Source organism: Artemia franciscana, chromosome 7 (assembly GCF_032884065.1).
Source record: "Artemia franciscana chromosome 7, ASM3288406v1, whole genome shotgun sequence".
Taxonomy (NCBI): domain Eukaryota; kingdom Metazoa; phylum Arthropoda; class Branchiopoda; order Anostraca; family Artemiidae; genus Artemia; species Artemia franciscana.
The window spans coordinates 14,331,007-14,349,088 of record NC_088869.1 but is presented as its reverse complement, the minus strand read 5'-3'; the positions used below and the strand labels follow the sequence as shown (position 1 = coordinate 14,349,088).

At 35.4% G+C, this 18,082-nt stretch overlaps 1 protein-coding gene across 1 annotated transcript in view; it reads right to left on the bottom strand.

Annotated features, from left to right (window-relative positions):
- LOC136028606 (cilia- and flagella-associated protein 157-like) overlaps window positions 1-18,082 on the bottom strand; it is a 28,044-nt gene that overhangs the window by 5,271 nt on the left and 4,691 nt on the right. The window contains exons 3-4 of the mRNA XM_065706434.1: window positions 13,868-13,970; window positions 4,005-4,158 (exon numbers count right to left, since the gene is read on the bottom strand). Coding sequence (XP_065562506.1) covers window positions 4,005-4,158; window positions 13,868-13,970 — 257 coding nt within the window. The remainder of the gene's footprint in view (window positions 1-4,004; window positions 4,159-13,867; window positions 13,971-18,082) is intronic.

Genomic DNA, 18,082 nt, shown 5'->3' with positions numbered 1-18,082 from the left:
TATAATACATTGAATATCAGCTTACTAATACACTTTGAATGAGTTCGACTTAAAAAATAAACTTGGACCGAGTCAACTGACTTCGTCTAGAAATACTGAATGATCCAGACGATGGTTGAATCACAGAAGCTGAGAGGTTACCTGTAGAAAATATTGCGGCTGAAAAGTTTTTTTTTTAAACAAAAACAACAGGTCGATACAGCAACCGACAAAAAGGTCAAGTTATTTATGTGATACGTCGAAATAAAATGGTTGTCTATGGCTTCAAAGAAATAACCTAGTGGAATTAAAGTCTAAATTTGAACATCGAATAATACTGTGATAATACTTTCGCTTTGTCTCTTCCCTCGAATTAGACTGACCTATATAAGAGTCCTTGCCAGGCATCTACATAAGATTTTCTATGTGGGAGGGGAGGGGCAATTAAAAAATTAACAAAGTCCATTAATAGAAGTCAAACTTTAAAAATGCCCTGAATGTAAAATGACCAAAAATTCAAGGAAATTCTGGATTTTAGAGGAGCTAGGCCTCGGGCACTATTATATTTACAAGGAATCTTTTTTTTAGATTTTGTAGTTTTAAGTCCGTGAATACCTATTAGAAGGAAAATTTGTGAATACAAAGACACAAATAACCAAATATATATATATATATATATATATATATATATATATATATATATATATATATATATATATATATATATATATATACATATATACACTTGAGCCCGGAAGGAATAACCAGGCTCAAGTGTTTGATTCCTATTCTATTAGGTTTGGTGAGAATGAGTTATCTCTTTTTGGTTTTAAATTAGCGAAAAATTCGTGGAGCTTATTCCTTGTTTATTTGAGTCGTATTATGGAACCATAAAAGAGGCTATTCATAGCATTTGTAAAGTACCACCTTCTAATCGCAGGTCTAAAAGGATTATTCTTCTAAACCCATGGATGACATCCGGACTTCTCAAAAGCTGGAGAAGGAAAAATAATCTCTGGAGGTATTATAAATGCGCTACACTTTCAACGAGTGCTATTCGTCTTTGTCAATTCAAGATTTACCAGAATATATATAATTCCTTGTGTAGGAAAGCCAAATCTCTCTATTATCTAAATAATTTTGCTGCGTGTAATAAGGATATTCGTAAAACTTTGAAGGTAATAAATTCTGTGCTTATACCTGTTCTCAATATAGCTCTTTATCTATGAGTCTGGTCATTGGTGATGAGACTGTAGAGAGTGAGCTTAATGTTCAAGAAGCATTTACTTCATTTTTCGCTAGTATTGGTAATAATATCGTTTCCACAGCTACTTTATCTCGGTCTAAGTCGGACTTTAGATCTTACCTCGGGCCGTCTTGTGTTAAGTCTATGTTTCTAGAGCCAGTAACAGAAATTGGAATTACTAAAATTGTTAATGGCTTGAAAGACTCATCTTCATCTGGGCCAGATTCTATTCCTACTAAGGTAGTTAAATCTATTCTTCCTTCAATAGTTGTGCCTCTTACAAAACTTGTTAATCTTTCATTTAAATACGGGGTTTTTCCGGATCTTCTCAAGCGTGCTCGGATTATTGTTCTGTATAAAGGTGGACCAAGAAATGATCCAGCAAATTATCGACAAATTTCAATTTTATCAGTATTTAGTAAAATCTTCGAAAAGGCGATGCTTTCTCGTCTGCTTAAATTTCTAAAATCTAAAGAGTTTCTTCATGATTTTCAATTTGGTTTCCGAATGAAGCACTCCACTGAGCATGCCTGTATGACCCTTTTGAATTTTATACATTCTGAATTGGATTCGGGATTAATTCCGGCTGCTATATTCCTGGATATTCGCAAGGCATTCTATTCCTTAACCCATGAAACTCTTCTATCGAAGATGTCTCATTTTGGCATTATGGGTAATGTATTTTCTTGGTTTCAATCTTATTTGAATGATAGGTTAATTTCTGTCAATCCACAATATAATTTCTGTCAATCACAAGGGAATTTTGGCGTCCCTCAGGGATCAGTTTTAGGGCCAGTGCTATTTTTGATTTATATAAATGATCTTTTTTACGCAGTAAAAAAGCAGAATCCTATTCATTGCTGTAGAATCTGTCATCCTAAACCTTCCCTTGCCCATAGTGCCAGCTATAGTTCACCATCTTCTGATGTCCTTGTTTCTTTTGCTGATGATAGTACACTCGGCACTTCGGGGAACTGTGAATCCGAGCTTCGATTAAACTTGGAATACTTGTTTGAGAGAGTAATTTCATGGCTTGATGCTAATTTTCTTACCCTAAATTATTCAAAATCCAATTTTTTGATATTTTCGCATGTTTCTCAGATTTATCCCAAGTTATCAGAAATTTATCAGCCAAATGGGATAATTCACAGATCTAAAGATCGATATGTTCGTTTTTTGGGCATTCTTGTTGATGAAAACTTGTCTTTCAAGCGTCACATTGATTTCATTAAAATGAAAATATGCAGGAGTCTTGGTATTTTAAGGAAACTCAAACATATTTTCCCTGGATCAATTTTGGAAATCCTTTTTCACTCCTTGATCCGATCTTACGTTTCCTACTGTCCAATAGTATGGATGTCAACCTTTCCTTCACTGTTAAAACCACTTTTTAAGGTTTATAATAAAGCTAGAAACCTCATTAAGGAAACTAACCGTTCAAGAGTTATCCTATTACTTGATCTCGAGTCACTGTATATTCTTTCGTGTGCATGTTTTACTTTTTCTCAGCTTCATGGTGACCTCCCCCGTCCCCTAAGTGTTCAGCCATCTTTCACCTCTGATCAGAATAATTATAAGCTTCGCAATACCGAAAATCATATTCAAGTTCCTTTTACTCCTTGTGTAAGGTCAGACTTTAATCCTTTAATTGCGAGTTATATTGTATGGAATAAGTTGCCCGAATCAGCTCGAAGGTACCACTGACTCGATTTGTTCAAAAACATTGTTAAAAATTCATTGGTTTCTTAGAAATTATTTTATCTATTTTTATATGTGTATATGCGTGTGTGTATGCATAGATATTTCCTTATTATTTCATTGGAGTCTATTTTATCTACAGATCTACATAATTAATTTAGTCTATTCAATCTATTAGTCTATTTAGTTTTGTTTTCTATAGTTTTTTATTTTATTTATATTTTCCTTTCTTCTCCTTTTTGCTCTTCTCTCTGTGAGTATGTGATTATTTTTTTGTATTTTTTTTCTTCTTCTCTGAGTAAGTGGCTCGTTCATTTTCCCCTTTTTTACAGGCCAAATAGCCTTTGGGGAAATAGTAAAATGTAATATTGTATGTGTGTTTCGTGATGAATAAATCTTATATATATATATATATATATATATATATATATATATATATATATATATATATATATATATATATATATATATATATATATATATATATATATATATATATATATAAGATTTATATATATAATCTTATCTTATAGACATAAATAATCAACTCAAAAACAAAAGCAGAAAAATAATATAAAAAAGAGGATAACAAAAAAACTATATTGTTTTTGGCATTAGATTTCGCACGCAAAGGGCAGCTGAGAATCTGGTCCAAATGTTTAAAAAGCCTCGTCCAGACATCTTTCAAATTTGGCTGGTTCCATTCAATGAGTTAGGAAAGTAAAGACGGGTGCAAATTATTTTCTAAATTTCGAATACCACTAAAAAGTTATATATCATTGTAATACAAAGCACATGGTTCTAATTGCTAATGTGAAGGATCCTTCACTCGGCGGGGTGGGTTTTACCCGCCCCAAGGGAGGAGGAAAATTCCGTTTTCGCATGGGAAGCACAGGGATAACCCGAATGTTTCTGCTTTTTGATGTTTTTCGCCAGTAAGTCCTCTTACGGCAGTTACCCTTTTCTCTTTTGTGAATAGGCTCATTAAGTAGCTACAGAACATGCGTCATAGCTAGTTTAGAAAACTCAACCGTAATTCTAGCCCAGTTCGAAGAGCCTAAAAAATATTCCAATTCCTTACTTGGTTTTCTCCATGATTATTCTTTTAATTATTTCTTCATCTTTCTCTTTACTTGTGGCTTTTTCTTTCATTAGTGCTTCCTCTAGATTCAGAATTCTCGACAGTAAATCTTCGCGCTGTAGACGAAATTCTTCCAAAGTCGTTAATTTCCCTTCTATATGTAAAATCAAATTAATCACAATAATCAGTAAATTAAATTTTGAGTTTTGAAAAGGCAAGAGCTCCCATTCTTGGAAGAAAACCAAACAATACGAAAAATGTGGCCACATAATGATACAACCAGCAGATGACATAATGATTTTCAGACCCTAGAAAATAACATGACCTAATCTGCCCCTTCAAAGGTTTAACTTCCATCGGTACATCAATTTTGATGAAAGAACAGTGCCCGAAAAATTTGCTTGGAGAAAAGCGAGCGAAAACAGAGCTAAAAATCTATTAAAACGAACACATAAGAATCTTTCTTTTGAAGTTGTATTTGTATTATTGATGTAGATGTAGGTGTTGTAGAGATGTAGATGTAGTTTTGTAGGTGTAGATGTAGTTGGAGTCGTATTTGGAAATCAACACATTGTTACCATTTGTTTCTTACGAATGGTGAAAAACGTTGTAAAATTTACCAGTTAGCTGGCCTGTTTCTCTTTGCTATTAAACGTGGCAACAATGAAGGAACTTTAGTACTGCCCTAACACTTCATAATTCTGAAAGAACCAAATGAAAAAATTTTAGAAAATTTTGACTTTTTGATATAAATAGACATAAGATGGGTCCAAAAAGCAAAAAAAGGTTTTTCTTTTGTAGATGTCCACGGTACTTTAAATTCAGTGTCTACTCGTAACTTAATAAGTTTCTGTAATCCCAATAATTAATAAGACCCATCCCCCTCACCATGCCCAAAGACGATGTAAGTTTCTAAAAATATCATAAAATGGCCAATTTCTTTAACATTTGGAAAATATTGCAATAAATAAAAATACCTGCCCTTGTTCCTTTTCAGGAAAATTCTTACATACTATAAATTTTCCCGATGAAAAATTTTATGGCCACCTTAAGAACCAAAAGACCCACCGCAAAAGACAAGAAAACATTATAAATCAGTAGGTAAATAGCAAATATTGTCACTTACATCTTGGTAAATATAAAGCTCCTAGTAGTACTCTTCACACTAGAAAATTCCGGGTATCACTCATGATCATATATTCCCCGTATCTACACCATTTTTGCAGTAAGTATTTATTGCAGTACAATCAACTCGCAGCACCAATATTAAAGGCTTACTTCAAAACATTTCCGAAATGAAGAAAGCTTAGAGATTGACTTCACACCTTACCCCACCTATACAGAGCCCACCTACCTTCCTCCATAATAGCTGATGCACTATTACACAACGCTATACAATGTTTTATCAGGAATACAATGAATCATCTAAGTTGAATAAAGTTATAGATAAATTGTCTATATTTGTCGCTTAATTTGCCTAGACTATGTGCTATATAAGGAATGTATCTGCCACCGCGCGTCACTACTACTTCTAAGACTAGGGAGGTACATGTAAAGAATTTTAAATATATAAACTATCTAAAAAAAATTACTTGATTGTTTTTTAGTATATTTTGGGTCGATGTATTGTTTTTCGTACAAAAATGGCAGAATGGCTTCACTACCCCGCAATCTTTTTCGCCATTTAAAATTGGCACTATAACATTGAATTACTGTTCAAATGAGGCTTCTTCTGATATGCTCGGTCCATTGGCTCGATATGGTCTCTTCTAGGGGAAAGAAACAATAGCAAAACTAATAAATGCATATCCGTGATCATTCATTTTGAAAAAAAAGCATAGTTTTATCGATAGGAGCTCGAAACTTCTGCATTAAGACTTACTGAAATACTGAATTCGATGTTATAATTTTCATTATGGTTACTTATCTTTTAGAGGGTGTTTTAATATTTTTCAAAAATTAGCAAAAATCTATCAGGCCCAAACCTTTTAGTTGGCAACTTCAAACACAATGAATTTTTGTTCAAAAAAATTACTACTTTAAATTTGAATAAGAAGCTTTTTCAAATAAGAGCACTCTATGATTACGGAATGTTTTTTGTTCTTCTTTGCTTCCAAAACCAAGTCAGCTATGATATTTGTAGATTTCTTACAATTTCCTTTTAATTAACAACAAAAACATAAAAAAGAATATACTTAAATAAATGAACAAATAAGAAAATTAATCTAGAAAACTGGGTCTCCCTGAAGATCGGGTTTTCAGTACTAGAACCGGCACTCCTCGAAATCTTACATCGGGGCAGCAGTTTGCTAATCTAAAAACCCAGCGGCACTTAAGTTCAGAACATCGGCTTGTTATTTCCGATACGCAAGGAAATATAATAAATTGAATTTCAGTTCTAACAGTGTTAATGATTCTATCATGACTATCGAATGTACTATCATTATATCTACATTACTTTTTCTTTATTTTACTGAGTAGCGAAATCAGCAATGGGAATTCCCAATTTTATAAACCTTTAAACTTCATAAGTACCCAAATTAGTAAGTTACTTTGATGCTGCACTGAACTAATATAATATTAATAATGGTAATTATGTATTGTAAGCTCCACTTACAAAATATAAGAAAAAATGGAGCAAAGGTATACAAAAATACACCCCATTAACATCTAAAAATACAATAAATACGAGGTATTACAATAAGACACGAATACTGTCATACAAGCTTCAAGGACGAAATTCAATGACATGTCAATGGACGGAGTTCAGTTTTTATCAACCAATTCTTTCTAGGGACATATGAAATGAAAATGACCCTAAAAAAGGGTCATCAACCCGGTACTTATCATAACTCTGTATTTATTAATGAATTAACCTACTTTTGAAGATGACCATATTTGAGTGGTTCCTGGCCGAAACAGACAAGGAACGGCCAGGGCTACCTAGCCCTTCATATTGGCGTGACTCTGTAAGCTCAGCCAGAGTCGACCCAGCTCTAAACGGGTACCTGGATAAACCTGGAGAGGGTAGACAGGAAGGGTGTGCAAAAAGCACAGGATGACTGGCCCTCATTCCCCCGTTGCACTTCCTGAGGGAAGGGCCTTGAGACGGAGATCAGCACCGCCTGTTCGGACCTTAAGGGTTTAGTGCCACATCCTTTATCTTACCTTTTTTTACCAAAAGCAATAGACACTGCCTCTAATTTACTAAAATATGGACCGATACAGTTTACCACCATGATTTTATCCTAGCCATCAAAGAACCAACACAATCGGAATGCAATTCTACACGGAACGGATGTGGCAACATTTTTTAAAATCTTACGTGCAGCGGACATTTCTTTTCCTGTAAGATCTTATAACCAGAAGGTGGAAATATATACTTCATTACCGCCCAGCAGAAACTTTAAATGACTACAGAGGCCTGAACGAATACGAAGCGACTGAACGAACGGCCTGAACGAACGAATCAGTGTTTGGCAGCCAATGCCATAATGGATTAGTGTAGTAGAGACTCGGGAGTGCAACTGCTGGGAACAAATAACCTAAAACATGTTTATCAAAATGAAATTTAGGGGCTTCCAGCTTTGGGTAGCTCAATCGTAAGCCAGAAATGACTTGGCCAGCCACGAGGGGCCATGAGGTTCTCAAATCATGTCGGTAGGTGATACTTAGATAGTTGAATTTCAGTCCAGGAATGAGATTATGCTCCTATATTTTAACAACTAAGGAGTGTGGATGGGGTGTACTTTTAGGTGACAAGGTTGGTTCAATAAGAAAAAACTCGGTTTTTGCTGGATTAACATTCAGCCCGATGCGTAACCCTTGAGTAGAAGACTGATATTGCCGTGTAGGTTTCAATCATGAGTATACAATCAACACAACACAATAGGCTCAAGTCCAAACCAAGCATTTAAGAACAACCGGATAAATGTTGAGTTGCCCTAGGTGTTTATATATTTAAACGGGTTGGACTCAGAACTTAGCCTTGCTGCAGGTCCACTTGATATAACTTAATCGCTGATGAAAGCAAACTGTCATAGAGTTCAACACAAACAGAGCTGCTAAATCACCTAAACCCTAGTGCAACAACTGCAACAACAACTCCATAAAATCAAAACATTTTTTGAGCGGACTACCCGGTCAAACACGGTAGATATATCTGTGACACAATAACAGTAACCGTCACTTTTTCTGGGATTCAGCTACAAAACGCATGAAGTGAGGATGTTCAAAATCAAAACTCAAATGACGACGGAAACGGAACTGTCTGTAATCAGTATGATACTTCTTGGTCAGTTCGGTCAGCTATCAGTTCGTAACTTGGTCAAATAGTAACAGCCTTTCAAAAACCTTGCAAACATGTTGACAATATTACTGGAACAAAATTTGCTATTCTTCCCTTTTTCAATATAATTTGAAAGAACACCCAGGCAAAATGATTTTGGAACTCAACTCAAATCAAGACGTATCTGGAATACAGGGGTAAGATGATTAACTAATAGACGAGAGCCGTTTCGAAGGTGTTCTGCCACAATTCCGTCGATACCTGGTGCTCGTTTTGCTACCTGCTGCCAATGAAACATACCTTTTGGTTATTATCAAATAACTACACCATGATCGCAAAGTTTTAAACTGTTCAAAATTTCAAGGTCACTTTCAACCATAATCTCAGGGTGCTTCACTTTAATGAATAATTGCAGTACTTAATCTTTATTCTTCTTGAATTTCAGCGTAAAGTTCCAGAAGCCGTATAGACTGTTCGAAAGATTTCTGCGTGAATTAAGGGCTAATTTTAGCTTCCTCAGACGCACGGTTAGCTTATTGAACGCTAAGAGTGCTAACTGACTTTTTGTAAAGATTCTTTTTTGTATATTTAAGCTGCTTGAATATGGCAGCAGAGCGTATCGAATGGCACCATATCGAATGGCAAAACATAAACCAAATTTGGCTTGCTTCATCGCGAATGAACAACACTAACCTGGCTTACAAATTCCTGACTTTAAATGGCAAACTGGGACTGAAGCCTTCTGAACAGTTTTCAAAGCGTGGGTAGGTAGGTAGGTAGGTAGGTAGGTTTTATTTTTATCCACAATATAAACATAAATAAAAATGATAACACTAATAAATTATTGCAGCAAAAAGAAAGTCCTAAGGACTTAATGTAATTTGCGTACAGCATTTGTTTAATCCCAAAGTGTTTTACACAGTGTACAAGTATACGGTAGGGCCCTTGCTGAATATAGCTCGTATTTTGTAAATGAATAAACTAGAATTGTTGTGGTTGGCCTTAATTTCCTTTACGGCATTGTACAGAACCATTTCCACGGACTTGCTGCTTGATTTCTCCAGCTCGCACTGGACATCACCACAGATGATACTTGCATATACTTGATGATATTTGCAGATGATACTGCACTTACAGTTACAGGAAAGACTCTCAATGAACTTACTGATAATGCTAATGAAGCATCAAGAGGACTGTATACATTCGTCTCTCTAAGTCAGTTTTGAATAAATACAACCAAAACAAATTTTATGACATTCACCAAAATAGGAACAATGCCTACCATTTCTCTAGGAGAACTCAACTACTCAAGCGGAAGTTCAAGAAACTCGATATCCGGGATGTTATTTCATGTAAAGTGTCAAGAGGTGTTGGGATGCTGTGTAAACTTAAATATTTTTCCAACTCAAGTACTGCTGTCATTATACCATTCGTCAGTATCGTCTTGTATTATTTATAGACGTATGATATGGGCGAGTGTAACACAAATTATAAGAGAGTACAGGCACAGCAAAATAAAGCTGTTCAGATTATTGGAAATTATGATCGAGGAACTGATAGTACCTTAAGTATATTTAAAAAGTTGAATTTATTGAATGTGGGTCAAATTAGGGATACGCAGATAGGTATTTTTGTTTTTCAGTGCTTGAATAATTTAGGAGCTGATGTTTTTAGAAGTTATTTTAAACATAATTCATTTTAGCATCAGTTTTTTTACCCGACATGGAAATGACCTGATTAATGAGGTGAGGAATATAACCCAATCAGGAAATATGACAAAACACATAGGCCCGACAGTTTGGAATACATTCCCAGAGAATATAAGGGAGTCTGAGAGTCTCACACAGCTTAAGCGCCGGTTAAAAATGTATTTTTTTTAATGATGAATGATCAAGATGGTGAAGAGAAGTGTATTGAATGAGAGTGGGCTATTCAGAATTTTTCAGGTCTTATTAATTATTAGAAATATTATATTTTTTCGTTTTATCTTTCTTTTCTTCTTTTCTTTTCTTTTCTTTTTTGTGTATTTAATTAGTTAGTATTATTGATAATTAAAGTAAAATGAATCTAGTCACTATTACAGGCCACAACTGCCTTTTTGCGACTAATTGGTATGTATGCGATATAAAGGTTTTAAATAAAAATCTACCTACCAACCTACCTACCAAACCTTACCAAAAAGCTGGAGACGCTACCACAAGCTTGGCTGAATCGTTGCTTGGATGCTAGTGTGTACAAAATAAATAAAAAACAAGTTTTTTTTAACTGAAAGTAAGGAGCGATATTAAAACTTAAAACGAACAGAAATTACTTCCCTCCTGAACGCCCCGCTCTTTACGCTAAAGTTTGACTCTTTCTCTCAACTCTACTTTTTAAAACAATAAAAAAACTTTAGCGTAAAAAGCGGGGCGTTGAGGAGGGAACAGTCCCTTTCATATACGGAGTAACTTCTATTGCTCCTTACTTTCAGTTCAAAAAACTCGTTTTTTTTATTAAATTTCTGAACGTTTTTGAATTAATGCATGTTTTGATTTTGGCTCTCCGCACGTGAATAATTAAAACGTAATTTGCATATTCATTTATTCTTTTGGCTAAATGGCTTCCTCATAGTTCTGATCGGACGATTTTGGAAAAAAAAGGAGCAGGGAGAAGGCCTAGTTACCCTCCAATTTTTTGGTTATTTAAAAAGGCAACTAGAACTTTTAATTTTTTGCGAACGTTCTTATTAGTACAAATATGCGTACCTTACGAATTAGCTTACGTAACGAACTTCTATATTCGTATGTTTTTATTACGTATTTGAAGGGGTTCATCCCCTCGTCAATACCTCGCTCTTTACACTAAAGCTTAAATTTTGTCCCAATAACTTAAGAATGACCGCTGAATCACAAAGGCCGTAGAATAAATAGTTGAAATTAATAAAATTACTTTTTGCTCCTTACTTTCAGTGGAAAAAACTTTTTCATATTCTATTTTTCATTGTCCTTAAAAAAAATGCTAAAAAATCCAGCGTCCTTTTCGTGGAATTTTTTTTTCCCTCTTGACAAATTCCTCCATGGAAAGTTCCCCCGCGTTACCCCGTCCCCTCGACCCCTCCCTCAACCAAAAAACCCCCCTGAAAGTGTATGTACACTTCCCAATAACCATTACTATATGGATACACTGGTCAAAGTTTGTAATTTGTAGCCCCTCCCACGGGGACTGTGGGGGAGTAAGTCGTCCCAAAGAAATAGCTATTGGGTTTTTCGACTATTTTGAATAAAATGGATATCTCGAAATTTTGATCCGGTGACTGTGGTAAAAATAGGAGTGTGGGAGGAGGCCTAGGTGCCCTCCAATTTTTTTGGTCACTTAAAAAGGGCACTAGAACTTTTAATTTCCGTTGGAATGAGCGCTCTCACGACATTCTAGGACATCTGGGTCGATACTATTACCCCTGGGAAAAAAGAAAAAAAAATAAACACGCACCCGTGATCTGTCTTGTGGCAAAAAATGCAAAATTTCACATTTTTGTAGATAGGAGCTTGAAACTTGTACAGTAGAGTTCTCTGTTACTCTGAATCTGATGGTGATGATATGAATTTTAAGGGGTGTTTTCCTCTATTATCTAAGATAAGGCAAATTTTCTCATTCTCGTAACTTTTAAAATCTAAACTTAATGAAACTTATATATTTAAAATCAACATTGAAATGCAATTCTTTTGATGTAGCTATTGTTATAGAAGTTTCTTTTATTAGAATTTCGGTTACTATTGAGCCGGGTCGCTCCTTACTACAGTTCGTTACCACGAACTGTTTGACAGGCCTGACCCGGGTACCGAAGTACCAACTTTACTTCGGATTTTACTCCAGAGACATTAGCAAGTTCATTCCATGGTTTTAAGTCCAAGTGTCTATTGAAGGCAGGATTATAAGGAGAACCAGAAAATTTCAACAATTGATTTAAAGTTATCCATCTTCTAAATTGCCATTGCCGTGTGGTAGTTTGCAATTACTGTCTTCGTGGGACATTATGAGGGCATAGCTTCTGCTAGCTCATATGCAAGAGCTAGGTATTTCATGCTATCCGATGTGGTGTGTGATAACTGGGTAAACTTGCCGAATTTTTTTTCCTTCATTTTTGTAGCTTGCCTCGAGGTCGAAGGGTATGGAGAAATGCTTCTTAGGTTTTTTTTTTCGAAAAGCTTGAAACAATGTATATAACAGTGCAAATGGTGTAATTGCAAACTTCCGAAGCGGATAAAAATTTGTGTGTTTTTTCTTTTTTTTTTAGAACCAGTGCAATAGTTTAGAACAAAATACTCTAATTTGTGCTGACTTGTTGGACCACAATTCAAAAGTTTTATCGTTAAAGGGATGAAAGTAATTAGAGAGCAGAAAATTTATTTTAATGGCTTATTTCACCTCCAGGCACCGCTGTAGCCCCCCCCCCCTCTACGAAAACAAAATTTCAGGAAGTTTTTCTGATCAAATATCTGATCAAAATAGTTGAAAGATAAGGCAAATATGCTTTTGAGGATTACATGAACCAGTCAGCCAAGGATAATAAGTGGGCAAGGATAAGTGGGCAAGGATAAGGATAAAAGTCAGCCCCATGGGCAAGGATAATAAGCTATGTAAATTGCACATTCTTCATTGATGGGACTCGGAGTGGGAGAGTGGGCTTGATTGTGGGTGTCCTATCAGCTTGAAACTTCCAGAGATCTTTTTTTAGTCCAAATGAATCTGAATTTTTGTGGAAGTCGAAGTAGGGTATATTAGACCTAAAAAAAGGGTCAACATTTTTTCTGGTCCTTCCTAAAAGGATAGGTATTGGGAGGTAGACCAACCTATGTATTTGTTAATACAAACTGAATAGGGGGCGCATGAGCGAGCAGGTCCCAGATCCTTAAAGTAGTTGATAATACTCAATTAAATCCTCACAACTCTTTACTCTTAAGGTTATTCTAGAAAAAAGGTCAATATTCTGCTTGTCTCTAATTTATTGGGGTTACTTTCCACACAGTAGCTACACAGTAGCTAATTTGGAATATCTGTAGTACGTGTCCTTGGATCGAAGGAAAAAGTATCCATTATAAGTGCTTGGTAAAACTGAAGTCAGTACTTTGATACCCAAGTCAGGCTGCTATGAATAAAAAATGGTGCGTAACCTTGCTGACCTTTGTACTCGAGAAATCTTCGTATCTAAAATCCCTTAGTATCCAGGGGGATTTAGGAGGTTTGAAGTCCTCAAAATGCTTTTCTTAATCGTAAAATTAAAAAAAAAATATGATTTTCGATACGTTTTCTAAGGTTTTTGGTGCAACCCTCCCCCCCTTCACAACCCAAAATCGATAATATGCCCCTGCGTCTGCTATTTGCTAATGCGATTGCTTATGGAATCCAATAAATCAATGTAAATAACGCAATAATATATACGAGCAGTGCCGAGGGGGATCCTTATTGTCAAAATCAATTTTGGTGGCGAAAATAGCAAATAATGTAGATTAGAAAAAACAAATAGAGAAAATATATTTGTTGTTCCTCAAGGCCCGGCTGTGCCAATCTGAATATAGTGAGAACTATGATTACTTACTTAATAGCTTTACTTTAGTGGAGAGTTGGTCTTCCATCAACAGAAACTTAGCCTCCCAAGATTCAATCTCCTTTTTGTAAGTTTGTTCTTCATTTGAATGAACCTTAGAAATAACAAAAATAAAAAAGATAGTTTTATTTTCAAACAGAAATAAAGAATGTATTGAATTGCAGGAAAAACGTAGATTAGGGACCCCTAAAATAAGGGAAGTGACCCAAAATGAACCCAAAGATAAACAGAGCTGACGCCCCTCTCAACCCCTCAGTCTTTAAACAATGACTCTTCTTTCCAACACTTTGAGAATAATTGCTCATATGGGTGCATATTTGCTTCGCATGGTCCAATAGGATTTTCTAAGGTATTAGAGAGGCGATTCCTCCCACTACCATTGAACCCCTACTTATTACACTCAATCCCAGAATTTTATCATAATGTCTCAAGGCCAAATCTCTTCAAGAAACAAAAAGTTAAAATAATAACAACCAAATATTTAATCTTGTTAGCAAATATCAAAGGCTGCTTTCAAAATAAAATAACTAAAATCTCAAAATTTCTTAAATGTGCGAAAAGTTCACGGATCTTATAGTTTTTCTGCTTCCTTCTTCAAAATGGTGGAACCGGTGTTATTTTCATTACCTAGGCTCTTAAAATAGCCTAAGGTGGTTTTTTCTAGAGATAAGCAAGGAAAAGGAGCCTCAAGGCTTGCCCCAAAATCCTAATTTTTTTTTTGAATTTCTGGGCACTAGCGTGCTTGTTGATGGCTGTGATGGGTGAGTACGTCATCCGGCAAAGTGTACCTTTGTACACTTTGAGTAAGGAGGAACCAACCTCACTGTCGGCAATAGACTCTATACAGGCGACACTCTAGCTAAGAGCAGGGGGTGTGGTTCACCAACATATTTAGAGATGGTAATTTTGCTCACCATTTTTACCGACTTGTTTCACTAAACCAGTAATTAACACAACCACCTGGAGAAAAACCGCTTCTTGTATTGTTTTGCTGTAAGAGAAATTTGTTGAAGTAATCATTTACCTAGCAAGGGTTTTTTATCAATATTATTGGAAACTTTACCATTTAACCAGCTGTGCCATTTCTTAATTTTTACAGAGACAAAGTCTCGAGTAATCGATGGTTTCTATAAATGAGATTAAGTTATTTTATTTTTGAAGGATCTAGGTCTTAAAGTTAATAATTCTGTTATCCTGATCATGGTTTCGTGGCTATTTTCCATTTTTTTCTAACTGACTTTACCCATTAGTATCCTGACTTCAGGAGAGATTAGTTGTCATTGACGTATCATCCAGGCTACTCACCACTGTTATTTTGTGGACACTACAGAGTTCATTAACCAGGGTCGTATTTTGCTATGGGGGAGGGGGTAGTAGCTGTCCCCACAGACCCCAGTTTATAATTTAACCATACACAGAAATAGGTCAGTTTTACTTGGTATATCTTTGCCTTTATGGTACTATATTGCTCAGTTTTCAGTTTTCACTATTATTTTCACTAAATTTGGGACACGTGGCTCCAACTTTGCCTTTCCCCCTCTTGGCCCAGGATTTAGACGAAATGACACTACTGTCATAAACATTCAACAATTTGGAGTAATTCAATGATTTAGCCCAGTTTTGTCCAACGGACTTCAGCATGCTGGCTCGAGAAAAGGGAAATTGTTGTCAGTTGCATTGCCCAGGCCATTCATTATTATAATTCAGACGGCAATGCAGAGTTTAACCAGTGGCAACGCCCTAGCATTACTTATGGTAGGGAGCCATAAGGCTTCGATGCGCTATGATTATCATTTTTTCCCTTAGCCACTTTATATGGAACAAGTTGTCGTGTAAACTTTGGAGGAGGTTCATTTGATTTAAATTACAAATTACAGTGCTCTTTCGAAAGTTATCGGGGGCAGCCATCCCCCCCCCACGTGCTCTTTTTTCCCGAAAAACTTCAGATCAAAATTATGAAATTGTCGTCTTGTCCAACATAGTCCAAAGGTCAAATAAATATTTCTCCAGGGTTAACAATACCCCCCCCCCCACAGTCCCAAGGGAACTTGGAACTGTGTATACTTTAAATATTTTTTTCTGTATTTTTTGTGTCTAAATATACTAGTTTCAATTATATTATCTTAGGAATTATACCGATGACGATCACTGTATGTGGTCGAAATATCTGGACTTTTTTTTACCTGTTTTTTCGCTGTCTAAATAAATGGATGTATTCCCATTTGAAAATTTATTTGAAAGCACTGTATACTCAGGGGACTAATAAACGACAAATATTTTAACCTATTCAAAAACTTTAAGACCAGAAACACGCCACAATCCATTAAAGTAACCTAATATGGCAAAAATTACGTCAAAAAAAATAGAAAAGCAGTGAAAACATAGGAGTAAAAAAATAAAAAGACGAAATTGAGTGAACAAAACCTGGCGCACCACGCTCATATAAATAAAGCTATTCCAAAGGTATTTTAACCAATATCCATAAGATATACACTTTTAGCTTTGGTAGGGCAGTTAAACTATCAAATCTCCTTATTTCTTGGAGAAAAAAAGATATATTTTTCTCCGACTGAACTCTCACTATTTCATTTGTTCATCTAATTTTAGTTTTTTCACGTTTTGGTCATCTAATTTTCGTTTTTATATTTTCATCCTCAAGTTTTCACAGTTTTCAGTTTTTGATCATGTAAGATCGCCTTTTTTGGTTCCAAGATAACTCAACCACCACAACTCAAACACAAAACAACCAACCACTCCTAACACAACTACCACATAGGTTAACTACCTGAAATTCAACCGCCAAACAACTGAACCACGATCAAATCGACTACCAAGCAACTCAACCACCATGAATTTAACTACCACTTAATTTAACTAACTTAAATTCAACCACTAAATAGCTCAACCACCATGAAATCAACCACCGTATAGCTTAACGACTATATAACTCAGATCTGTTTTATATTTTGTCTCGTGAGGGATTTTTAATTTATTTTTTTTTAAAGGAGCAAAAACTGTAATATTGCAATTGATGCTATTTTTCCGAAGAGCAACCTCAATTCAAAACGAGAAAAACGCGACTCCAGAGAGCAAAATAAGCTTAGGCAATTCATATTTATTTCTCTGCCATTTTTTTTATATAAAATCCTTAGTAACTATAACGTTTCCATCTTCTAAATTTATTTAAGCGTTGATCCGACCACAAACGCTTGGGTACACACAAAAACAGGAAGAAATGGGTGATATATTCATTAAGTCAACAGTATTTTTCTTGGGCGGAAATCTGAAAAAAGGTAACGGAAAACCCCGTCTTTGCGGGTATTTTTACATTAAAAACATCTTTTCAGCCTCGTATATGAGTAATCGCTTTCAGGTATTCGATTTGGTTTTTTCCCTGAGGGCATGATTGTTTGAACGTGTCTTGAAAGTCATTGATCAAATATTTTATATTTTGAAATTTTCTAGACTCTACAGATAGAAATTCTGTCATGCCACCAGACAATGAACAGCGACGTGACCCTTAAGTCCATCAAAGAGACTTCACTGGCTTGGATGAGCTTAGATAAACATACCGTTAAAGGCCAATGTGAGAACCCTCCCTGGCATTTGTAGTTTTCGTCACATAATTCAATTCACTTTCAGTGTTCTCAGTTGTTTTCGTCACATAACTCAATTCACTTTCAGTGTAGTTCTAGAAGACTGTTAAAAATCTTCACTATGCAACTCGCCGGTTTGGCAATTGAATGCCACGTACACGTAGGTATCATTGAAGTAACCCAAGAGAGGATCGTAATTATCATCTTGGGGTAAATGACAATCATCTTGGGGTAATTATCATCTTGGGGTAAATGACAGCAGAGTTCGTCAAATATTCTTTCAATTTTTGAAAATTTGTTGTAACAGAACAAAAGCTAAGGTTGATATGACGGGGATATTAAAATCGAATTCCTACTTGAGGTACTGTGAAAAGAAACTGTGAAAAGTGAAAGAAACATCTTGATAACTTAGAATTTGGAAAATCAACTCGAAATGCATGAATAGCAGCTTTTTAAAAATCTGTCAGAATTATAGTAAAATTGGCTCTTGGCACCCAAGCTTTAAGTGCTTGCAAGTGAAAGAGTGAAAGAAACATCTTGATAATGTAGAATTTGGAAACCGAACTCGAAATGCATAAATAGCAGCCTTTTAAAAACCTGTCAAAATTCT